This window comes from Mastigoproctus giganteus, chromosome 8, assembly GCF_048544385.1.
Source record: "Mastigoproctus giganteus isolate SK-2022 chromosome 8, ASM4854438v1, whole genome shotgun sequence".
Classification (NCBI taxonomy): domain Eukaryota; kingdom Metazoa; phylum Arthropoda; class Arachnida; order Uropygi; family Thelyphonidae; genus Mastigoproctus; species Mastigoproctus giganteus.
This window is the reverse complement of record NC_143582.1, coordinates 113,778,993-113,806,052: the sequence shown is the minus strand read 5'-3', so window position 1 is coordinate 113,806,052 and position 27,060 is coordinate 113,778,993. Positions and strand designations below refer to the sequence as shown.

Genomic DNA, 27,060 nt, shown 5'->3' with positions numbered 1-27,060 from the left:
TCTCGCACTTAACCATCCTTTTATCCATTGTAGCAACTTACCCTTAATACCATTCTGCTCCAATTTGTACAATAGTCTTTCTTTAATATCCGAGTTTGCAGATGATACAAATGTTGGCAAGGTTGTGAACGACAGTAAGGACAGTATGCTACTCCAACTGGATCTAGCTAAGTTGGGCGAATGGGCTGAAAAGTGGCAACTGAAGTTAACATTGACAAATGCAAAGTACTGCTGCATATCGGTAGCAATAACCGAAGAGAAATGTACCAACTATGTGGTACTACACTCAGGTAAGTGGAAAGTGAAAAATACCTGGGGATAATTGTGCAGTTAAATATGAAGTTTGCTGAGCAGTGCAGAGGGGTGCCACGGCAGGTCATGGAGTCTTGTCAATGATGTGTAGGAATTTTGCTAGCAGGGTCAGGGAGGTGATTATCCCGTTATACAAGGCAGTGGTTAGGCCACACATGGAGTACTGTGTACAGGTCTGGAGCCCTCATTTTAGGATAGATGTAGAGTTGCAAGAATCAGTGCAAAGAAGGGCAACAAGATTGGTGTGGGGAACAACGGGTTGCTCTTACCAAGAAAGGCTTAAGTTCTAAAGTACACCTGGTGAGTAGGCACTTGCAAGGTGATCTGATTGAGGTGTATAAAGCCTTGAATGGGTTGAGCAAGATGAATGCTGGTGGGATTCTTCCTCTTGCTGAGATTAAGAATCTGAGGTGACACAGAAGTAGAGCAGACTTCCATCTTTTGTTGTGGAAGTTGATAGCCTAAATAAATTTAATGCTGAGCTGGCCAGGCAGCATATCTGGGTTGGCAGGGTTGTTAAGGACACTAATGACATTACGCTGCTGCAGCAGGATCTAGAAAAGTTAAACAGATGGGCTGAGAGGTGGCAAATGAAATTTAACATTGACAAATGTAAAGTACTACATACAGGAAGCAGTAATCTCAGAGTGATATATCAACTCTGTGGTACACACTGACAGTGGTAGAGGACGAAAAGGACATGGGGGTAATTGTGCAGGCAGATAGGCGCCTCCATAGCCAGGTGGGCAGGAGCTGTAGTGCGTAGCACACGCTTCTTGATTAGACTGGGGTTCGAGCCCGTGACTACCAAATATGGAGGATGCAGAAAGGTCAGGAAATGACCACTGTATATCCCCGGAGCAATATGGCCTTAGTTGGTAATACAGTAAACCCCCGCTATTCGCGGTATCTATATTCACTGTTTCTCGTATTCACGGTCGCTGATTTAATATAAAATGAAACTTAAAAGAATGTGAATTTTAAATCGCCGTGAACATTTTCTGCCATAAAAAAACATGGGCGTGGCTAAATCATCTTTCCCGGTCAAACCACGCTCAGTAGGTGGAGGGAGAGGGGTGACAAAATCGCGAGCGTGGATGTTTCTCGCTAATCCTTGTTCAGTATGTGTTATGCGCTTGTCGTGGAAGTTTCGTCGTTTGCTTTTAATTGATGTGCTTACAAAAGTGAAAAATCGACCATTTTGCAGTGTGTTAGTGTAAACAAACTTTTTCGAGTGTGTTAATGGGAGAAAGTGACTTTATTGTGTACAAATTCTTTTCTAACCCCTACAAAAATATGGCTACGAATAACACGGTAATTGTGAAAAGATCAAAGAAGGTGATGACATTAGTGAGTAAAATTCAGTTATTAGACAATTTCTAATGGTGCAAGTGTCTTGTCAGTGGCAAAACATTATAAAATCAATGAGTCAACGATACGATTAATCAAGAAATCGGAAGAAAAAATCTGCCATAGTGTCCGTGAAACCGATAATTGCTTCAAAAATTTGCTCTGTAACTCGTGATGTTAAATTTAAAAAAATGGAAAATGCCTTAAATCTGTGGATAGAAGACCGAACTCAAAATAAAATTCCCTTAAGTTCACTCATCATTCATGAAAAGGCAAAACACCTTTATCAACACTTTAGCGAAACTGGTGATAGAACTGGCGGGATAAGTTTTTTAGCTAGCAAAGACGCTGGTTTGAAAGACTTGTTTGAAATTTCTAGTAAATATTATATTTAATATTAAATTGTTTCTTATTTTCATTTCAATGCTTTATGCTTGCATTTCGCTATGTACTGCCTATGTACATAGTCATATTATGAAGGTACATATAATACATACATAGACAAAATTTTAGACTAGTTTTTCTTATATATTTCATACTTTGGAACGGAACCCCTTTATTACTATGGGAGCCATAACTCAGTATTCGCGTTTTCGTAACCCCCGCGAATAGCGGGGGTTTACTGTATTCCTAAAAACCAAATACCAACAACAGCATGCGGGTATGAAGTTTTCTGAGCAGTGCAGACAGTCTGCAAGAGTAGCTCATAGTGTCTTGTCAATGATATACAGGAATTTTTCTAGCAGGGATAAGGAGGTGATTATCCCCTTGTATAAGACAATGGTCAGGCCACACCTTGAATACTGTATACAGGTCTGGAGGCCTCATTTCAAGAAGGATGTAGAGCTATTTTAATGGATTAAATTATAATTTAACACCTCGAAAACTGCCTAAAAAACAATGCGTAATTGATATTGAATTTGGACTTCGTAATGTTCCACAAAAAGATGTATTTATTCAACAAGTTAACCAAGTAGTGAATAACATAAAAGAAACGCAACTTCCTAAATTGAATACGCATGACAGTTCAGCTTTACGAGAACTTCGGGGAAATAAGGACATTATTATACAGAGGGCAGATAAAGGAGATACAGTGGTAATACTAGATAAACATGATTATATTAATAAGTTAGATTCAGTTGTGTCAGATATCTCCACTTATCGTGAAGTAGACCCGCCACTGTTTACCAATTTGGTCAATCAATACAATAAAATGTTAACCACGTATCGAAAAAACGACTATGGTTCAGTTAAAGGAATTGAAGTCCAGAATATACAATATTCCTGCACTTTTCGGTCAGGTAAAATTACACAAGACTGGGTTTCCTATTCGACCTATTGTTTCCTACAGGAACTTGGCATTTTCATCCTTAGCCACACATGTATATGACATTATAAAACCCTTTAGACAGAATACAATTTGGGATTAAGAACTACGATACATTATTTAATAAGCTTAAAGACTGTAGACTTGGCGACAATGACAATTTATTCTCACTAGATGTTACCTCATTATATACGAATGTAAATGTCGAATACACATTAGATATTATTTGGGATATGTTAAATAAAAACTCGACACCGATTAATTATACGAAGCTACCTATTAAGGAAATTTTTCACTTAATTAAACTGTTAGTTGAGGCTAACTACATCACCTTTCGAGACAAGGTGTACAAACAAATTTTTGGATTACCAATGGGTTTGAGCCTGAGTGGCTTAATGTCAGAGATCTATCTCTCAACGATTGAGCAGATACATTTGACACCTTTTCGACCCTGTATCACATACTATGGGAGGTATTTAGACGATGTTCTAGTTATTATCGATAGGAGTACTATCCAAGACATTTTACATTCGTTTAATAATATTCATTCTAGACTCAAATTTACATTAGAAAGGGAGGATACGGATACAAAGTCATTGAACTTTCTAAATTTCACGCTTACCCAGGACTCGAATAAAATACAATTTAGCATCTATCGTAAACCTACAAACACCGGTATGCTTCTACATTATAATAGCTATCACCCATTCACCTACAAAAGATCGATTATCTTTAATCAATTTCTTAATGCCTATAAATATTCAACGACGGAATCTGCTTTGGACTCAGAAATACAAATATTAACTAGCAGATTCTTAAACAGGGGTTATTCCATTACCACAATAAACCGAATTAGGGTACAAGCTAAGGATAGGATACAAAATACTACACCAATCAACAATAGTAATATCAAAAAATACTTTATTTCTGTCCCATATGTTGAACAGTGGCACAAACAGCTTAACAGATTCTTTAAAGATACTGAATTTAAAATTGTAGCTAGGCCAATACGGAAGTTACTCACTATACTGAACAATCACTCGGTTCTTTCAACGTTCGCAACACAAATTAATGATCTGGTATACAACATTTCTTGCGGTGATTGCGACTCGTCTTACCAAGGTTCAACCCGATTTTCTCTTAATATTCGTGTAAATCAACATGAAGCCTCGGTTTGTGCTTCTCATTCAGCAGCGTCAGAATTAGCCTTTCATGCCATTAACGAAAAACATACTTTTTTATTTAACGAGGCCAAAATACTTAACGTTCAACGTAATTATACGCGACTATTAATTGCAGAAACCGTTGAAATTAAATTACACGAGAATTCTGTTAATGTTCGGCGGCCATATTTGATCTCCGATGCGTGGACCTTTACGCGCATGCGCGAGGACAAATAATCTCTATTTAAGTATCAGGTTTAACCCAATTCGGTAATTTTCATTCCTGTGATCATGACATAAGGTCGAAAAGCGTTGTCAGCTTCAGGAAGTAAAATCGTTTTTAATATTTTCGTTAGATATTTTTAATTGTTTTAAATTAATTTGAATTGTGTTAAATTGATTATTTAATTATTTATATTTTACTCTAATGTACCGGTAAGTTGTCGGTTTTTTTCGTTTTTTCCGTTAATTTCTGGAGGGTATCATACGGAAGTGTTCTACGTACTATATTGAGGTAAACTCCTCTTATTATTTTACTAATATATATATATAATACTGGTGTGTCTTAACTTACTGGTATACCATATAGGTTTGAGGCCACTGCATATTATTATTATTATTATTAACCATATGGTGCAAGGAAAGCTGAGGCTTATGCTGCACCAGCCAAAAAAAAATCCTATGTTATCCTGAGAGAGAGAGAGAGAGAGAGAGAGAGAGAGAGAGAGAGAGAGAGAGAGAAGTAGGGAATCACCAAGAAAACAAAAAGTGAAGAATGATAGTAACCAGCTCAGTACCCTGGATTTTCCAAGCCCATACTCACCAGGTGAGAGTCCTTGGGCCAGCTTATCAAACAAATATGGTATTATCTAAGGGGGTATCAAATATCATAGTCAAGTTAAGTTATAAGCTGTACAATCTGTGTTGTAAAGCTTACTAGTACAATAATCCCCTGATTTGTGAACACCATTTATTTTTTTAATGAAATTTGAAACAGAGATGGTCCCATCATTCTCCCCCACCCCATTAGGTCAATCAGATAGCGGGTACAGTATAATAGTTAGCAATATACAGATTGATTATGTTACTTAAACAATATCGAGTAATTATGAGAAAAACTTTAATTGTTACGATGCATACAATTAAAGTATGGACATTACAATAAATGTAGCCTTAGTTATTGTTATGTATTGCATATATTCTTGAAAAGTGACATGGCATTGTGCTGTAAGTGTCTAAATGCACAGTGTGATGAATAAGAATTTTCATAAAACTTTAAGTTTCCAGTAGCTACAGGCAGCATGGAGGATGGCAAGGAGCATCATTATGAATTTCCACTGCTAAATCTTATATAAGTTGCAGTATGATCATATATACAGGGTGATTCACTACCAGTGCAACAAACTTGCAGGAGGTATAGGGGGCACAAAGACGAATCGGAATTACATAGCATTGCAGGGTCCGAAATGCCTTCGTCATGCGGTAGAGGACGTTGAACGGGAGGTTGCGTGAACAGCAATTCCGCTGGAAGTCAGCATTTGCGAACCATTTCTGTTGAAGAAACCAAGTAGCAGAAATCCTTTGGAGTGGATAATCTGCAGGCTACAATGATTGGATGCGTTGCAGATACTATGAACACATTTGGTTTGTTGACAGTATCCTCCATACAGTGGATTGGGAAATACCCAATCGTTGGCCTATTGCTCGAGTACTCATACTCAGATTGCCTTCTGCAAATCGTAGGACATTCTCCTCATTGTCTGGCGTCCTCGTCGTTCACTCTCGATTCATGGTACCTCTCGTGAAACAACCAGTCTCACGTAACCTTCTGTGCACACGTGCGAAAATTGTATAATGAGGAGCATGCCTGTGCATGAAACGTTCCTGGTACAAGCGCAGAGCGGCACGCCCATTACAGTCCGCAGCTCCATACGCGAGGTGCATGTCGGCCAGTTCAACGTTTGAATGCTCATCCATCCTACTGCCTCGGGAACCGGTTCACAAATGCTGACTTCCAGCGGGATCGCTGTTCATGCGACCTCCCATTCAACGTCCTCTATCGCATGACGAAGGCATTTCGGACCCTGCAATGCTATGTGATTCCGATTCTTCTTTGTGCCCCCTACACCTCCTGCAAGTTTGTCGCACTGGTAGTGAATCACCCTGTTTATATATATATAATTTAAAAAAAAACTCAAAATTTTGCAGTGATTAACTTATGCACCTGTTTTGGAAAAGTAGCACCTGAGAAGTTGCATGGAACCCCAAGTTCCATCTTTGCAGTTCTTCCTTAGTAAATGGAATTCCATTAATATTTACACCAAGCACTGAAAATGCATAATTGCAATTGATAAATTCCTAACAAAAGTTTGGAAGGAACTTGATTATCAACTCTCTATTTATCGCATCACATGTAGGGCCTAGCTTTTTTTTTTATTATTATTTATTTATTTTTTAGTTTTACTAAATTTTGTTTTGATACAGGGTGTAAAATTTTGTATACCCTGTATTCTTTATGAATAGCAGCCTACCACAATAGATTATATTATTTTAGGCTTAGTGTTATGGGTTACTCATAATTTAATGTTTATTTTTGATTTTTTTTTTTTTTTTAATTGCCTTACAGCTATTGAAAGTGTGTGGAACTATATGCATTCTGCATTCCACCCATGGATTGATCCTTTAGAAAATGATGACAAATTGGCTTTTCCTTGGCTTCCTGGTATGGAAGCTCAAGTTCTTATTATGTACAAGATGTTTATTCTTTGCCTAACATTTCACCACCAGAAACATAAAGGTTAGTTTCTTTAATTTGTGTTAATTATTTTCATTAAATTATGATACAGAGGTTAATCTGTTTATGCCTTAGTGTAGTAGCTTATTCAATTACTGCAAAAAAGCTTATTTTAATTAGTTGAAAAAAAATTATTAAACTAATGGGTAGCACTTAATAAAAGTGCTACCCATTAGTTATTCGGCTAGGCAATTTACTCCTGAAAATTAGCTTCAGGGAAAATTATCAAGTATAGACTCTCTCTTTCAAAATAATGCAGATTTTATTGAGAGACTATAGTAAAAAAATCATTTTCAATACTGATTAATAGGAAATATAGCAGAAATATTTTAAAGTAGTCTAATGAAGTCTGTCCATATAGAAAAAGGAGACATATCCCACTAGAATTCCAGAGTTTTCACTTCTGGAAAATTTTCATCCATGCATTCTATTTTTTATTTTTTTGTTGTGGTGGGCTTTATTTTATTATTTTTATAATTTTTCAGCTTCATTTTCTGTTTGGTGTGTCGGCAAGGATGTTTATCTTATTTTACTCCTGGCCTCTAAAAAAGGGCACTGCTTATAGTATATTGAAAGTTGTAACGGAAATCATGGATATCATGAAGAAGTGAAAATTGATGATTTAGTAAGCAGGTTACTAATTTTTAACGAGTCTAAGGAGAACATTGTTATTCTTTTCAGAATAATAAAGCTCCCCTTAGATCATTGTCATTATTTTGCAGGAATAATGAAGCTCTCTGAAGAACATTTTATAATAATGCTCTCCTTGGAGCTTATTATTGTTATTCTTGTGGGAACTAACTACATCATTTGTGCATGAAATGATTATTCAGTAGATATATGCTGGTGGATGATTTGCTGAAAAAATAAATGCCACAAGTCAGATTAGAATGTATCAGTATCTGCAGTTCCCCCCAGGTACAGTAGGAAGAATCAGGGTTAGAGTGTATACTGGAAACCTTACTGAAGATTTGAGGGAATCTTCAAGACAGTTTTTCTCTGTATGGCCTTACCCTTGTTAGTAGATGGAACTTGTTTATTAAAGGTAGCTAGGACAAGGCTCTTCCTGATTCCATAGTGGCTCACACAAATTAATTAATTTGGCCCCGGGTGCCAAGCAAATCTTGAGGCCAAGCGATCTTCCCTGCGACTGCTACTGCGATTATATTAGAGAGATAAGCTTTTCACTTTGAGTTCACACGTTTTTTTCTTCCGTTATTCAAATATATAATAAGAGTTCTCTTTCTTAAAGCATAAGGAAGAAGTTGCAGAAAGGAAAATAACCTTTCTTAATTTTTCTGTGTACTAACCTTCTATTTTACTCGCTTGGTCACTTGGTGGCACTACTCCTGCCTCCCCGTGGCGCGGCTGGACCTGGGTGAAGAGCCATCACCCAGGACTAAAAGGAGTTGAAAATGGACCAAAAAACTAACAACACAAGATTGGAGAAAGTTAACTCCAATAAATGTGATGACTTACAGCAGAACATGTCTCAGGCTAAGAGAATGAAAATAAACAGTTCTCAGCCTACTGTTCCTTTCTTTTTTGTGATACATTCCTTATCACCACAACCCATTGGGAAATTATCCCCTTTCTTAGTTCAGAAGACTATAGAGTCCATGGTTGGATCACCAAAAATGATAAAACGATTACAATCAGGTGATCTCTTAGTAGAAACCTCACTAAGTCATCAATCTGAGAAATTGCTAAAAATGAAAACTTTTGCAGGACTACCAGTTGAAGTTACCCCACATAATTCCCTGAATACATCGAAAGGTGTTATTACCGAATGGGACCTTTTGACTGTTTCAGAGGAAGAATTACTGCACGAGCTAACAGAACAACAAGTGATACATGTTAGGAGGATAATGATGAAGAAAGACGGAATTCTCATTCCAACCCGATCAGTAATTCTCACCTTTAACAATCCTTCACTTCCCCAATCAGTTAAAGCAGGATATTTAAATTGCAAAATCCGACCATATATACCTAATCCAATAAGGTGTTACAACTGTCAGCGATACGGACACTCTCAGGCGACATGTCGCAGTGATCCCATCTGTCCACTCTGTGGATCAAAAGACCACAATCAAGCAAACTGCACCTCTGCTACACCACTCTGTCCCAATTGTCACGAAAATCATCCTGCTTTTTCGAAGACATGCGAAATGTGGGTATTGGGAAAGCAAATTCAAAAATACAAAGTAGGAAATAAAGTGTCTTATCCGGAAGCAAGAAAACAGATACTTGCAACCAAACCTTCACGTTCCTATGCTTCAGCAGTGAAACGACAGCAAACTATAGCCACTCAAACGGAGGTAGTAATACCTCTAAATCAAATTATAGACTGCAGTAAAGTAATATTAATGACAAAAACAGCTTCAGAAGAAACACCCAGTGCTAAAGAGCAAGATACTTCCGTGCCTGGAAAGCAGAAATCAGAAGCAGCATCTTCAAAAACAAAGCAAACGGCATCTAGTAAACTATGTGAACAGAAACAAACAAACATAGACCAAATGGATACTGATGAACAGAGAGAGAACGTATTAGAACTACACCCTGCAGAAGATATTGACACACCTCGTCCTAATTTTCTGAAGAAAGACAGACCCAAATATGATAAACGGAAAAACTCAAAAGCGCAGTCAGATTCAGCAAATCGTCCCGAGACCTAAATAATGCAACATATCATTATACAATGGAACTGTCGTGGTTTACGTGGAAAATTGGATGAAATAAAAGATATTATTCAGCAGTATAAACTGGCCTGCAGGCCAGTTTATACTGCTGAATAATATCTTTGCCTTCAGGAGACCCATCTAACACCTCAATCTTCACTCACATTTCAAAATTATACTTTTTATACAAAAATTATAAATTATAAATTATACAAAATTATACACTTTTCCGGAGAGACAGGAATGATAACAGAACTGCCAAAGGAGGAGTGGCAATTTTTGTGAATACTAATATACCAGCTAAGCAAACAACATTAAGAACCAACTTAGAAGCAGTAGCAGTGAGAATAGCCATCGGAATTTCTATCACTATCTCGTCCCTATACCTTCCACCAAATACTCCCATCTCCAGATCGGAATTAAACGATCTTACTATGCAGCTGCAACCTCCCTATTGCCTTATGGGAGATATGAATGCCCATCATCATTTGTGGGGATCTTCTCACACAGACAGTAGAGGTAACTTAATCGAAACTTTCATAGATGATCAACAACTGAATTTACTGAATACCGGATCTCACACTTATATCAGTTTGGCTACAGGTATCACTTCTGCAATGGACTTAACAATGTGTTCTCCATCAGTTTATCCTAATATAGAATGGTTCGTGTTGAATGATCCTTACAACAGTGATCATTTTCCGATAGTATGTTCCATACAGACACAATTGACTCTCACAGAAGGAACCAGAACAGTATGGAATTTTAAAAAAGCTAATTGGAGTAAATATATTCAATTGATCAAACTGGATAAGCAATTAATAGAATCCCTGCCAATAGATGACGCTGTCTTATATTTCAACGATCAACTATTAGAAGCTTCCAAAGCTACAATACCTCAAATAAGTAAGGCAAGGCAGATGCGGTACAACTCTTGGTGGAATGCAGAATGTGGAACAGCCAAAACAAAACAAAATCATGCATGGAATAGATTCCGAAAATATCCAACTACCCTCAATTTGATTGCGTATAAAAAAGCCAAAGCTGAAGCGAGGAGAATTCAGAAAAAAGCAAAGAAAAATTCTTGGATCGTGTTTGCTTCCACACTTACTAGGAACTCGAGTCCTGGTTTGGTGTGGAAAAAAAATTCGGATTTTAAGTGGAAGATATCCAAGCACACAATCTCCAATCTTCAATTGGAAAGGGCACGACGTTTTTCAAACTGTCCAGATATCAGAAATTTTGGCTGACTCTTTCGCTTCCATATCAGCAGTTACAAGCTACAACACTGACTTTCAAAAATATAAAGAGCAAGCTGAACGGAGTAAGTTGAATTTCTCTACTAAGACATCTCATCCGTATAATCTACCATTTCTAAAAGAGGAATTACTTACAACCATTAAAAAATTGCCTAATAGCGCACCAGGTCTCGATGGCATTTATTATACTATGATCCAACACCTAAACTCTGATTGTCTGGAAATCCTACTAGCTCTATATAATAGAATTTTTCTGAACAATTTGTATCCATCCATATGGCGGCATGCAATTGTCCTTGCATTTCCCAAACCCGGAAAAGATCCTTCCTATACACATAATTATCGCCCGATTTCACTGACCAGCTGCTTAGGGAAAATCCTTGAACGAATGGTGCATAATAGACTTACGTGGTTGCTTGAAAAAGATAATGTTTTATCACCCCACCAATTTGGATTTAGAAAAAATAGATCAACACTTGACCTACATGTCAAAGTGGAAACAAATATTAGAAACTCATTTATAAGAAAGCAGCATATGGTGATGGTAAATCTAGATCTTGAAAAAGCTTTTGACACAACATGGAGATTCGGAATTCTACGAGATCTATTTCAATTAGGATACAGAGGACAACTTCCACAATTTATAGAAAAATTCCTTGCTGACAGAACATTTCAGGTACGTTATAAAGGCTGTTTATCTATAATATATATACAACACGAAGGGGTTCCCCAGGGCTCAGTATTAAGTGCAACCCTGTTTGCCCTGCGTGTGAACAATATCACAAAGGTTATACCACCATCATTGGAAATCTATATGTATGCAGATGATCTTTCCATTTCATTTCAATCACAAAGCATGAACACAATAGAGCGACAGCTCCAAATATCCATAAACAAAATAGAAGTATGGACTAAAAATAATGGATATAGAATATCTGAGAAAAAATCAGCTGTTATACACTTCTGTAAAATGCGTGGTCTTCATCCTCAACCGGTCTTATACTTCAACAAAATTGCTTTACCTGTTGTTCAAAATTTCTCCTTCTTGGGATTAACATTAGATAGAAAACTAAACTTTCATGAACATATACTAAGACTTCGAACTAGTTGCCTCTTAAAACTTAATATCTTGCGCACAGTATCTTCAATGGCTTGGGGAGCCGACAGGCCCACATTATTACTATTATATAAAACTTTGATTAGATCTCGTTTGGATTATGGATCTCCTATATATGCTTCAGCAAGAAGGAGCATCTTACGTCGCCTAGATACCATTCACCATGGGCGCCTCCGTAGCCAGGTGGGAAGGAGCAGCAGTGCGTAGTACATGCTTCTTGATTAGACCGGGGTTCGAGCCCGTCACCACCAAATACGAAGCATGCGGAAAGGTCAGGGAATGACCACCGCACCGGAGCAATATGGCCTTAGTTGCTAATGCTCCTAAAAACCAACAACAACAACAACAACAACAACAATACCATTCACCATAATGCTCTCCGCATAGCTCTAGGGGCATTTAGAACTTCACCAATTTACAGCCTGTATGCGGATGCATCGGAACCCCCGCTGCACCTTCGACAAGATTATCTACTGTGCATGTATGCGGCAAAAATATACAGTCAGCCATCACACCCAGATTGGTCCGTTATTCATGATCCAGCATGGACAAGGAATTATGATTGCAAGCCAAATGAAAATAAACCAGTAGGATTGCGTCTCAGACACTTAGCTCAATTTTGGGAAATACATTTCCAGCACATTTCTTCAGTAGATATAAACTCAGAACCTCCTTGGATTCGGACTGTGCCTTTGTCCATATCACATCTTGTAAACAGGAATAAAAAAGAGATCTCTCCAATCATTATACAGAACCTTCATGCACTGCACAGTTTTGAAAATAGAAGCAGTCATCAGATTTACACAGATGGTTCAAAATCGAACAACTCAGTAGGTGCCGCAGTAGTTTTACCAGAATATATTATATCTGTCTCCTTGCCTCATGTTTGCAGTATTTTCACAGCAGAATTATATGCTATTAAACTAGCACTGGATGATATTACCAAGCATCAACTTCTACCTGCTCTAATCTATACTGACTCCCGTAGTGCAGTAGCAGCTTTACAGAACAGCAAATATTCCTCAAATATCTTGATTCAGCATATCAAAAAACAACTCGAAGTTTTGCATAAAGCAAGAAAATAAGTGTCTATCTGTTGGATTCCCAGCCATGCTGGAATTCCTGGAAATAATCATGCAGACCAAGCCGCAAAAAATCCAGATCTTAATATACAAGATAACTTTCAGTTTGTACCATTTACAGATTATAGGGATGTATTTCATATCAAATATACTTCCATCTGGAAACAACTTTGGAGGGACCAATCGTGCAATAAACTTCGCAGAATAAAAGAAGATCTATGTTCGTGGCATTCCAGCTCACGTACAAATAGACAGGAAGAAGTTATATTAACAAGACTGCGCATTGGGCATACCTTCCTCACTCACAAACATTTACTTTTAAGAGAAGATCCCCCGCTCTGCTGGCCCCGGGTGCCAAGCGATTGTGACTAAGCGATTTCTCAGTACTTCCAGTGCGATTTACAGTTCCTTTTTGTTCTTATCGTTAAAAAATCTATTCATTTTATAACAGCTCTCGTAACAAAAGTCCCTGTACAGAGCAAGGAAGGAAAGCCACCTTTCTTTTTTTCTCATAGTATATTACTAATACCTACTAATCTTCGCTTGGTCACACCAGGCACTGCTCCTGCCTCCCCGTGGCGGGGCCGGAAATCTTGGCAGAAAAGTCTCTCTGCCAAGGGCTAAAAGGAGCAAAGATGGACTATACCAATACTGACTCTTGCGGGATCAATGCCCCATCACATTCTAGAAAGCAGGAAGATTATACCCCCTTCCTTTGCTAAGAGACAAAAGAAGGATACAGACCAGAATATCTGGCCTCATTTCCTCATAATACATTCTTTGACTGACCAGCCAGTCAGCAAGCTTTCTCCTTTTCTGATCCAGAAAAGTTTAGAGAATGTCGCTGGCTCACCAAAAATGGTTCGCAGACTAAAATCAGGTGACCTGCTTGTTGAAACAACACTATCCAAGCATTCTGACAAGCTACTTAAATTGAAAACACTTGGAGGAACTCCCATAGAAGTGTCACTTCATGCCACCTTAAACTACTCAAAAGGAGTTGTAACAAAATGGGATCTCCTACATGTATCCGAGGAAGAAATTAAACAAGAGCTTTCAGAACAAAATGTTATTCAGGTAAAAAGAATACTAATCAAAAAGGATGGTTCACTACTTCCAACCAGAAACATTATACTAACTTTCAACTTGCCAAATCCACCAACATCTGTAAAAGCCGGATACTTGAACTGTCATGTCCGACCGTATATACCGAACCCAATCAGATGTTATAAATGTCAAAAATTTGGGCATTCACAGACAGTATGTCGAGGAACTGCTGTATGTGCTTCATGTGGATCTAAAGACCATATCCATGCCGAATGTTCTGCACAAACCTTGCAGTGTCCAAACTGCAGAGGCAACCATTCCGCTTACTCCAAAGACTGTGAAACATGGAATAAAGAAAAAATGATTCAGAAGTATAAAACCAAGCACAAAGTTTCCTACCCTGAGGCAAAGAAACAAATATCACCAATTACAATAACACGCTCATATGCAGCAACTGTCCAACAGCATAAACAGATAACTGCTGTTACCACCACTACCACTTCAGTTCAAACCAACGTTACAGTCCCACCAAACATCTCTATTTCTGATTGGGCTCGCTCAATCCTAGCTCCATCAGCAAAATCATCTTCAACCTCAACTTCTAATCACGCCATAAATACACCTGTTACAATTCCGCCAACAATGCCGTCTATGTCACGACCAATCATGAATACTAAAAACATAGATAAAGATGACAAACCCCCTGCCCATGATCATATGGATACATGTGAAAAAGAAGCCCCAGAAGAACCAATCTTAGAGATACATGCTGAGGAAGAGATGGAAGTTCGCCCAATCTTCCCCAGAAAAGAGAAAAAGCCTGAGCGATCCAAGCAGACCCCCACTCGTAAAAAGTCAGAGACAAATACAAATACAAAGCCAATATAATGCGCACAATAATACAGTGGAATTGTCGAGGTTTTCGCAGCAACCTGGATGACATTCGCAATCTAGTTGATAAATATCACCCGGTAGGCGTCTGCCTTCAAGAAACTAACCTCACACCACAAAGAAATGCAGCAGTAAACCACTACGGTACCTATAGACAAGACCGAAGATTTTCCGGAGGAGCTCATGGTGGAGTTGCAATCTTAATTGATTCCAAAATTCCGTGTAAACGCCTCCAACTACAAACTCTTTTGGAAGCAGTTGCAGTTCGAGTCTCAATACATTTTACATTCTCACTGGTCTCACTCTACCTTCCCCTAAATCAAGAATTTTCATTTTCAGGTTTGGAAACGTTAGTAACCCAGCTTCCACCTCCGGTCTGTATTATGGGAGATTTAAATAGTCACCATCCCATGTGGGGATCCCGTCATCAAGACAAACGTGGTAAATTGAATGAGAAATTACTGGAAGAGCAAAATCTCTCTCTCCTTAATACTGGTACTGAGACATACATCCATTTGCCCACTGGAACAGCCTCTGCAATTGACGTATCCATATGTTCACCTGTTCTATACCCATTGATTGAATGGTCAATATTGAAGAATCCACTGAATAGCGACCATTTTCCTGTGATCTGCAAAATACTAACAAATGATGTTGCACATCACGATGGCCAAAAAAGATGGAGATTCCATAAAGCTGACTGGACTAAATATAAAACAATTGCAGCAATAGATGAACAAATAATCACCACTCAGCCCATAGACAATGCTACAGCTCATGTCACAAACCAAATTTTAATAGCAGCTGAAGCTAAAGTTCCTCGGTCATCTGGAAAATGCCATAAACATGACACAGCATGGTGGACTGAAGAATGCAGTATGGCCAAAAGAGAGAAGAACAAAGCTTGGAATCTCTTCCGAAAATATCCCATTTTCATCAATCTCATAAATTTTAAAAAAGCCAGAGCCAAAGCTAGATATCTCCAGCGTAAAAGTAGGAAGGAATCGTGGATACGTTTCGCCTCCACAATTAACAAAAATACAGATACCCGTGTCATATGGAACAAAATCAGAAAACTAAATGGGAAATTTCTTTCAGTTCCAACTCCACTAATAATCTGGAATGGACAGGAGATAACCAACCCCAAGGAAATCGCTAACTTACTGGCAACTACTTTTGCAAATATATCAGCAGTATCGGCATATACTCCATCTTTTCAGAAAACTAAAACTGTAGCTGAAAAATACAGACTAAATTTTAAAACCAACCAACAACTCCCATATAACCAACCTTTCAACATAGAAGAATTACAGAAAGCTCTGGCTAAGTCTAGGAAAAGTGCAGCAGGACTTGATGGAGTTCACTATGAAATGATCCAACAACTTAATCAAAAATCTCTAAAGGCATTGCTTATGCTATACAATAGAATTTATATGGAAAACTACTATCCAAATTCCTGGCTTCACTCCCTTATAATTGCCTTACCAAAACCTGGCAGAGATCACACGATCCCTACAAATTATCGACCAATAGCACTAACAAGTTGCCTTGGGAAAATCCTTGAAAAAATGGTGAACAACAGATTAACCTGGTTTCTGGAAACATATAACGTACTTAACATAACCTAATATGGATTTCGTAAAAACAGATCATCTCTGGACCCCATGATAAAAGCAGAAGCAAATATCCGAAATGCTTTTCTAAGGAATGAGCATCTAATAATGATCAGTCTTGATATAGAAAAGGCCTTTGATACTACCTGGCGATACGGCATTCTTAAAGATCTCCACAATATCGGTTTGCGAGGAAACTTATACCACTCTTGGTAAAAAATTTTCTGAAAGTTAGAACCTTCCAGGTAAAATACCAAAACAATCTGTCAAAAATATACACACAGGAAGAAGGAGTACCCCGAGGCTCAGTGCTGAGTACAACTTTATTTGTCATCAAAATAAACTCTATTATAAAAGACCTGCCAAAAACAGTTGAAACATTCCTTTATGCTGATGATGTTACTATCTCGTGCCATTCACAAAACATGAACATGATAGAAAGACAATTACAAAGTGCAGTGAACAAAATAGAACTGTGGACTAAAAACAATGGCTACAGATTATCAGAACAAAAAACAATAGCTGTACACTTCTGTAGAAAATGAAAAATGCATCTAGATCCAGAAATAAAACTAGAAAACCAGCTGATACCTCTAGCAAATAGTATACGTTTCCTTGGCCTGATTCTTGACAAAAAACTTAACTTTTTGGAACACGTCAAATACCTCCGAACAACCTGTCAAAAAAAACTAAATATTCTCAGAGTTCTTTCTGCAATGAAGTGGGGAGCCGATCGGTTCACACTTCTTCACCTATACCATGCTATAATCTGATCAAGACTAGACTATGGAGCCCCTGTGTATAGTTCGTGTAGACCAAGTGTCATCAAATGGCTCGATTCCATACCTCATAGTGCCTTACGAATCTCTTTAGGTGCATACAGAACATCACCAGTACAAAGCTTATATGCAGAGACTCATGAGCCCTCATTATATCTCCGGAGGCAAATGCTGCTATTAAACTATGCAATTAAAATCCGAAGTCTTCCTCACCATCCTACTTGGCAGTATCGTTTCAATCCACAGTGGGAAATCCTCTACAGCAATAAACCCACAGTAAATAAACCAGCCGGAATACGACCAAAAGAAACAATTTCAAAATGGGGCCTAAACTTTGAAAATGTACACGAGGATAACAGCATAAGTATTCCACCATGGCACACTTTCACGCCAAACTGTGACACTTATTTTCCACAATGGGGAAAAAGCACTCTGGCAAATGTCAACATAAAACAGATGCATGCAGCCCACGCATCACAGTTCTCGGAATACTTTCATATATATACAGACGGCTCTAAAACAGACACCAAAGTTGGTGCTGCAGTGGTATTTCCACACACTGTTCTCTCACAACAACTTCCAAACCAATGCAGTAGCTATTCCGCTGAACTATTCGCCCTACAAATGGCCTTAAAATACATAGATTCTTCCCCTCTTCTAAAACATCTCATCTACACAGATTCATTGAGTGCAATACAAGCTCTCCAACAAAGACAGACTCCATCACATCCCTTTCTCTATCAGATACAAGCTCGCCTTGTGAAACTTAAAAGCAAAATGAGGCAAGTAAAATTCTCTTGGATCCCAGGACATACAGGCATTGAAGGTAATGAAAGAGCTGATCGAGCAGCAAAGAATCCTACAAACACAAACCAAAGGTTTTGCAAAGTTCCAAATACCGATTACAGACCAATCATAAAACAGTTTCACCACAATCAGTGGTCACAAATGTGGCAAAATGAATTAAACAATAAACTGTTTCAAATAAAACATGAGCTACAGCCATGGAAATCGAGTCTTCGCAAGAATCGGCATGAAGAAGTCATTATATCCAGATTACGCATTGGACATACACATCTTACGCACAATTATTTACTCACCAAAGCAAATCCTCCAGAATGCCCTCACTGTTCTTGTCAACTCACTGTAAAACATTTCCTTATAGAATGTCCACAATACCACATGGCGCGACAATCAGCCTTCCATCTCCCTATAAATTTCCAAGATTCTCTAACCTTATCACAAATCCTAGGCGATAACTCCAACATTGAAAATATATTTAGATATTTAAAATTAATAGGATATTTTGACCAGATATAAATCATATTTAAGAAATATAAATGTCTTTGTCACTAAACATTAACAGATAGGCGCAATATGGCCAAAGTTGCTTTTGCGCCAAAAAAACCCAACAACAACCAACCAACCAACCCCGCTCTGCTCCGTCTGTCAGATACAACTTACAGTAAGGCACATCCTGATTGATTGTCCATCCTATTCAGCTGTTCATTTCACATCCTTCCAATCATTAGCAAACTTGCAAACTCCTCTAACCCTCTCTCATGTACTTGGTGACAAAGCAAACCTAAGTGAGCTCTTTATATACATTAAACATCTAGGAATAATAAATACAATCTGATATATCCATCTAAATCATTAAAATGAACGTAATGATGGTGACAGACACATATTGGCCACAGTTGCCCTTGTGTCGTGAAACATTCATACCAACAACAACAAATTAATTTCTAGTCACACCGACCCAGCAGGTCGAGATGCTGAGGCTTTTGCAATTACTAATGACCTAGCACAGATTGTTCATTTACCTACAAGAATACCGGACAATCCTAATCATACAGCCAATACGCTTGATCTTTTTCTCACAAACAACCCTTCTAAGTACACGGTCGAAGTGAGAGGTCCTTTAGGCACTTCAGATCACAACTTGGTGATTGTCTCTTCTCCAATGGAACCTTTATCTCATGGCTATTCCCAACCTCGTGTTGTTTGGCATTACAAGAATGCAAAATGGAATGACCTGCGTGACTTCTTTTCTTCTTTCTCCAACTCATATATTAATGCTCTTGGTAAAACACCTCCCACCATTCCCAACATGTTCCATTCAGTGCCTCCTGTGGTTTTCCGTCAAAAGGATGTCAGAAGGATTTTGATGACTCTTGATACTAAGAAAGCTCCAGGTCCTGATGGTATTTCTCCACTTGTTCTCAAAACCTGTGCTCCTGAACTTACTCCTATTCTTTCCGCTTTTTTCACTTTCTTATTTTAAAGGTGTTTTTCCTTCTGCTTGGAAATTTGCTCATATCCAGCCAGTTCCTAAAAAGGGTGACAAATCCCTCCATTCCAATTATCGTCCCATTGCAATTACTTCTACTCTTTCTAAAGTAATGGAGAAATCAATTAACCGCCAACTCTTAAACTACCTAGAAACCTTCTGTCTGATCAACGATTGCCAGTGATGGTAGATGGCTCTCTGTCTTCTAACTTCTCCACTAATGCCGATGTCCCCCAAAGTTCAGTTTTTTCCCCCACTCTTATCCTCTTGTATATTAATGACCTTCTTCCATTGACTGGAAATCCTATCCATAGTTTTGCCGATGGTAGCACATTGCATTCCACTTTCCATTTTGAGAAACCTTGTCCTGCTCAATCAGCTTCAACTTCTCGAAAATCTGCTACCAATTCCTTAAATGCCGATCTTCATGTAATTCTCCAGTGGGGCAAAGACAACTTAGTTGATTTCAACTCTTCTAAAACTCAGTCTTGTCTTATATCTCGCAAAAAGGATTCTTTTGCTCCTATGCTTATCTTTAGGGACACTCCGATTTCTAGTCAAAATGATATATCTCTTTTGGGGATTACCCTGACTTCTAATCTCTCTTGGCACAAGCACATTACAAATATTGCTTCCTCTGCATCTAAAAAACTTGGTTTTTCTCTTTCGCTCACAGCGTTACTTTTCTTCCAAACAGCTGCTCACTCTGTATAAATCGCAAATCCGCCCTGCCATGGAATATTGTTCCCACATCTCGGGTGGTGCCCCCAAAACCTCTCTCAGGCTTCTTGATTCCATTCAGAAGATGGCAGTTAGATTAATTAAAGATTCATCTCTAACAGAGTCTCTCTCCACTCGCTTTCTCATAGACGTTCTGTTTCTGCTGCATGCCTCTTCTACAGATACTTCCATGGGCACTTTCTTCTGAATTGGCTTCCATAATTCCCGCTTTGGCGCCTCCTCAGCCAGGTGGGAAGGAGCAGCAGTGTATAGCACATGCTTCTTGATTAGACCGTGGTTCGAGCCCATCACCACCAAATACGGAGGATGCGGAAAGGTCAGGGAATGACCACCGCATATCCCGGAGCAATATGGCCTTAGTTGCTAATGCTCCTAAAAACCAAATAACAAACAAACATAATTCCCACTCTCTCTTTCAAAACAGTCCGAACACATGCCGCTACCAGCCAACATCCATTTACTGTCCAACTTCAAACCCACAGAACTATCTTTTCATCTTCCTCATTTATTCATTCAACTGCCATTTTCTGGAACAACCTTCCTTCATACGTATTTCTTGAAAATTACTATCTACAGAAGTTCAAGTCCATTGTCATCAAATATCTTCTTTCGTCTTCTCAACCTCCAACCCAAGCACGGTACTACGTACTATAGATTCTAATACCTCTCGTGTTTGGGGTTCACAAAAAAAAAAAAAAAAAATTGGGAATGATGAGGCTTTAGGAAGATTCAGGTTTATAGCAAGGTTACACTTGCAGTTTTGCTTGGTGTGCTTGTGTCCAACTTTGAATTAGCATGTTCACAAATAAAGATAATAAAAAAATTTTGATTCCTCACTGCTGATTAAATATTAGGCGAAAATCTATGTGACCATTTTAGAATCTTTGAGGTGCTTTAACGGAAACATAAAATTACTCGCTCCCTTATCTTGTATATTCTTTCTGTGAATTTTACTTACGACATTCAAATTTTGCATATGTTTTATCAGAGTTCTGATATTGCTTTTATGTCTACACTGATGATTAACCAATACTCCAAAATTTTCTACCTTTACATGCAAATCAGCCCATGAACATTCACTTTTACTAACATTATGTAACTGAGCAATATGGTCTTAGTCACTGGTGCTCCTAAAAATTGAAAACTGATAATGATAACAATATAAAACTATGTCCCTGATCTGAATCAGGCCTTAACCCCCCCCCCCCCCCCAAACCACACAATTTAATATGTGTGCCAATAGAAGCAATGCAAGAATCAGTTACACCTCTATTCGTGGCAGGTGTTAGAACTACTGGAAGACAAAATTGTTGGAGCTTAAAGTAAACAAAGCACTTGTGGCTGATAGAATCGATCCAGTTGAATTAAAAGAAGCAGCAAATGAGGACCCTTCGATGTGGGCACATGTACATGGTGAAGGGATCTCCCAGATATGCTGCTAGTCCTCCAGATGCATAACTGGGATCCAATACCCACAGCTTCAGTATACCACTTGAAGGGCCCAACTTCAGTACACCACTTGAAGGGCCCAGCTTCAGTACACCACTTTGGCCCCTGCTTCTACAAGATGAGTGGACCTGGAAGGTCTAACTAGGATCAATTGACTAGTAGGCTCACCTGAAAATGGTCAATGTAACACCCGTACCCTCATGGTCCAAGGGACAGGATTCAGGCTAGCGGTGGTGCAAATATAGTGTCTGGGTAGCCCTGGCGTCCCACTCCTGAGTGCATTTATTGCATGCTGGGTAGTGGGCAACCCTTTTGGGCCCAAAGGGATGCCCACTATTCACTATGGTATTTCAGTGGGGGGCGGCCCATGCACTGAACCACTTCAAAAACTTCATGATTCCTGATAAAGTTATTTATTCAGGGCCCCCAACTCGGTCCCTATCTGCAAATATAGATGAAGACAGCACTATTGCTACAAAGAGGCAGTGAACTGAAATACCATCAGGGCCTGTCCCACGGTTTTTAGATACACATTCAACCAGCAAAAAACCAATTGACAAAATGTCAGCCTTCTTTATACAGAAAGTGTTTTATGGGGGTTAGCAGGTTCCCCTAAATCAGTTAAGAGGCTCCATTCTGGGGACATCTTAATTGAAACCAAAAATGACAGGCAGTCTGAGCAGCTACAATTCCGAGCAACATCAATCAGAGGAATACCTATAACAGCGACATCACATAGAACGCTAAACTCAACAAGAGGTGTCAGTTCAGAGTGGGACCTTCTTGAGGTTACCGAGAAGGAAATCTGTTCTGAGCTAAAACCAATAGGAATTATTGTCGTTAAGAGAATTAATGCACGTAGGGATGTGAAACTTGTAATAACAAGAAACATAATCCTGATTTTCAATTCACCGACATCTCTCAATGAGGTTAAGGCTGATTACATTAACTGTTCAATGTGTCCATATGTTCTAAATCCTTTATGGTGCTTTAAGTGCCAGAAATATGGACATTCTCAAATGGCCTGCCATGGAGTCCTTGCCTGCACTCGATGTGGTGCAAAGGACCACAAAAGAACAGCATGTTTAGCCACAAAACCCACCTGCATTAACTGCCAGCAGGAACATCCAGCCTACTCACGAACATGCCAGATGTGGAAAGAAGAGAAAAATTCAACGACTTAAGGCAGAGCTGAACATATATATATCACGAGGCATATATATGAAAATGGTGAAAACTAAATATCAGCAAACCCACCTATACCCAGAAGGTAGCGGGGAGAGGTTCCATCAGAACTCAGACAGGTGATCATTCCTCCAAAAGAGTCATCCACTGCCATCACACGTTACCTCTTAAGCTCACAAAAATCTGCACAGATAGGCCTATCAGCTGCCACTCCTATATCAGTACCTCCTACTGCTCCACAGGTAAGAAAAGACTAAGAAAGTTGAAATACACCCTAGTACCCAAGAAAGCATGGATGTTGAGGAAGAAGAGGTACAAAATGATTGTCTTGAAACTCTTTGCTGAAGAGGAAATGGACACTGGACAACATCTGTACCTCCCCAGAAAAGATAAATCCAAGACTGACAAAAGTAAGCTCTAAGTACCTCAGAAGCAGCCTGATGGACCCACCAAGCCAAAATAATGGCTTAATTCCTATAATGATTTCTATAAATCATTCCTATAAAGAATTTCTGGTCTGGAAAGAAACTCAAAAAGCAGCCAATTAACTTTAAATCTAAAAATCCTCATCCCTATAATAGGCCCTTCACCATGAAAGAGTTAGAAACAGCTCTAACTCTTACCAAGCAAGTGCTGCTGGACCAGATCTTATCCATTATGATCCATATGATATGATCAAACATCTGTCAGCGAAATCCATGGACCAACTGCTCTTTCTATATAACAGAATATTTCAAGAAGAGTAGTTTCTGTATTTCTGGCATAAGGCAATTGTGCTTGCCTTCTCTAAGCCAGGAAAGGATCCCAAAATCCCAACAAACTACCATCCTATTGCTCTGACTAGCTGTCTGTGCAAAATCCTGGAGAGAATGATCAGTGCCCACCTTATATGGTATTTGGACACAAATGAGCTCCTCTCCAGGTTGCAGTGCAGCTTCCATAAGAATAGGTCCACTTTGGACCATTTAATCAGGCTTGAAACATCCATTCAAGATGCATTTTTAAAACAAGAACATCTGGTGTCCATATTCCTCGATATGGAAAAAGCATATGATGCAACTTTGAGATTTGGAATTCTAAAATACCTTTATAGCATCGGCCTTAGAGATAATCTACCAGCATTTATTAAAAACTTTTTATCCCTTCATTCGTTCCTAGCTCGTGTTGGGTCTATCCTCTCTCAGCCTTTTTACCAAGAGGAGGGAGGACACCAGGAATCAGTTTTAAGTGTTACGCTTTTTGCCATCAAAGTGAATTCTATCGTAGAACAAATTCCTCCAAATTTCAAGAGTACAGCTCTAAAACGGTGTTCACAGGCCGGCTGCTAGTTAGTACACCGGACCGAACCTATTGGTAACTCTCTAGGAGGCTTCCGGATCAGCTAGTGTATAATCTTGCTACCTCTGCTCTGCCAGATAGTGACTGGAGGGAATCCGAGTAGTGTGTATGCAGGGGGAGTGAGGCATTGTCAAGGCAACATTATGTCAAGGATCTGGGTTTATTCTTACCGTATGTATGGCATATCCAAAAATTTTGTTACTTCATACAGCATGTCATTTCCCCCCCAACTTTTTTTACTATTGAATACACCATGAATTGTCAAACTAATACAGCAAACTTATCTGTGAAAAGATCTAAACCTCCCAAACACTTCCTAGTTCATTTCACAAATATACGTGATCTCAGATCTAACCTAAAAAATTGTTCATTTCCACTTACAGTCTGCCAAAAGGCCGATCGGGCTAGCGGGGTGGGTAAAATGCCTCCCTGGCAATCCAAAGGTTGCGGGGTCGAATCCCACCTCGGGCTTGGATCAAAGTACTGCAAAACACCTTGGGAGTTGCATTATGGCCGCAGAAGCCTATGCGCCAACAACTACCAAAAAAAAAAATAAAATAAGTCTGCCAAAACCCATGTACTTTTCTGACAAAATCTCAGTTATCAATTTATTCAACCACTGCTCACCCAAATTATTCATTGTATGATTTCTTTCATCTCAAAGTACTTGTGCGTATGTCCATTCTGATATTCCCTGTCAGAGAAAAATATCTCTGCTTAAAAAATCTCTACCTCATTCTGTCAAATTCATCTGTTGTGTCTACCATTCTGCAAACTCCACTAATCACTTGGAACTCTTTGACTTCCTCTCTTTCCAACTTGACTTTCTCCAGTCCAACTTGCCTAACAGTGAAGTAATTTTCCTTCGTGATTTTAATGTTCACAACTCCAGCTGGCTTCCGTTTTCTAGTCACACAGATCCAGCTGGTCGAGAGGCCAAGGCTTTTGCAATTACTAATAACCTCTGTTACTAATCTGTTACTAATGACCTCACTGTTCATTACTAATGAACAGTGAGGTCATTAGTAACAGATTGTTCATTTACATACCAGAATACTGGAGTCCTAACAATACAGCCATCACGTTTGATCTTTTTCTCATAAACAACCCTTCTAGGTACACGGTCAAAGTGAGTGGTCCTTTAGTCACGTCAGATCACAACTAGGAGATTGTCTCTTCTCCAGTGGAGCCTTTATCTCATGGCTATTCCCGACCTCATGTTGTTCGGCATTACAAAAATGTAAATTGGGATGACATGTGAGATTTCTTTTCTTCTTTACCATGGTCGGATTACTGTTTCAAGACATCTGATGTCAACTTTAGGTCAGATCGTGTCAGTGAAATTATTCTTGTAGGAATGGAATCCTTTATTCCACACTCCACTTTAAAATGTTGCCCTTTATCTAAACTTTGATTTTCCAATAAATGTGCTAAGACTGTTCAAGAGAAGAATGCATATTACAATTGGCTTGTTTCCAATTCTTCAGTTTCACTTTCTGCCTACACCAAAGTTAGCAACAATTGTAAAGCAGTTATTAATCAGTCCAAACTAGATTTTGAAAAGGCTAAGAGTAGAAAATTTGCCTCTTGCCCTAATGGCAACCAAACATTCTGGTCTTTGCCAAAGCTATTCACCACAACTTTTGCCGAACTTTGCTCACACCTCTGTCTAAACCAGATGGTTCTATTGTCACTTCAGCCACGGATAAAGTTGACCTGCTAGCATCCCATTTTAATTCCAACTAATGTATTAATGATCTTGGTAAAACACCTACCACCATTCCCAACAGAACAATTTTGATGAAAAAAGCTCCAGATCCTGATGGTATTTCTCCACTTGTTCTCAGAACCTGTGCTCCAGAACTTACTCCTGTTCTTTGCTGCCTATTTTCACTTTCTTGTTCCAAAGGTGTTTTTCCTTCTGCTTGTAAATTTGCTCATATCCAGCCTGTTCCTAAAAAAGGGTAACAAATCCCTCCCATTCAATTATCTTCCCATTGCAATTACTTTTACTCTTTTGAACAGGCAATTTGCATTCCACTCTCTCTTTCTAAGGTAATGGAGAACTCAATAAGGCGCCTACTCTTAAACTATCTAGAAACCTGTCTGATCAGTAAATGCCAGTATGGATTCTGTCGGTGTCGATCCACTGGTGATATTCTGGCTTATGTTACCAATTTATGGACAAATTCAGTGGAAAAGTTTGGTGAAACAAACAGTTTCCTTGACATCTCAAAGACTTTTGATCATGTTTGGCCTACAGGTCTCCTAAACAAGCTTCCATCTTATGGTTTGCCAACTGTTTTTTGTAATTGGTTATCCAGTTTTCTCTCTGATTGCTCACTGAGGGTGATGGTAGATGGCTTTCTGTCTTCTAACTTCTCCACTAATGCTGGTGTCCCCCAAGGTTTAGTTCTTTCCCCCCACTCTTTTCCTCTTGTATATTAATGACCTTTCATTGACCGGAAATCCTCTCCATGGTTTTGCTGATGATAGCACATTGCATTCCACTCTCTATTTTGAGAAACCTTGCCCTGCTCAATCAGCTTCAACCTGTCGAATATCCACCACCAATTCCTTAAATGCCGATCTCCAGTGGGGTAAAGACAACTTAGTTGATTTCAATCCTTCTAAAACTCAGA

At 38.9% G+C, this 27,060-nt stretch overlaps 1 protein-coding gene across 1 annotated transcript in view; it reads left to right on the top strand.

The window, feature by feature from the left end:
* Window positions 1-27,060, top strand: part of Epg5 (ectopic P-granules autophagy protein 5) — a 1,526,775-nt gene that overhangs the window by 1,174,685 nt on the left and 325,030 nt on the right. Inside the window, exon 37 of the mRNA XM_090380318.1 lies at window positions 6,779-6,949. Within this exon, the coding sequence (XP_090236444.1) occupies window positions 6,779-6,949 (171 nt within the window). The remainder of the gene's footprint in view (window positions 1-6,778; window positions 6,950-27,060) is intronic.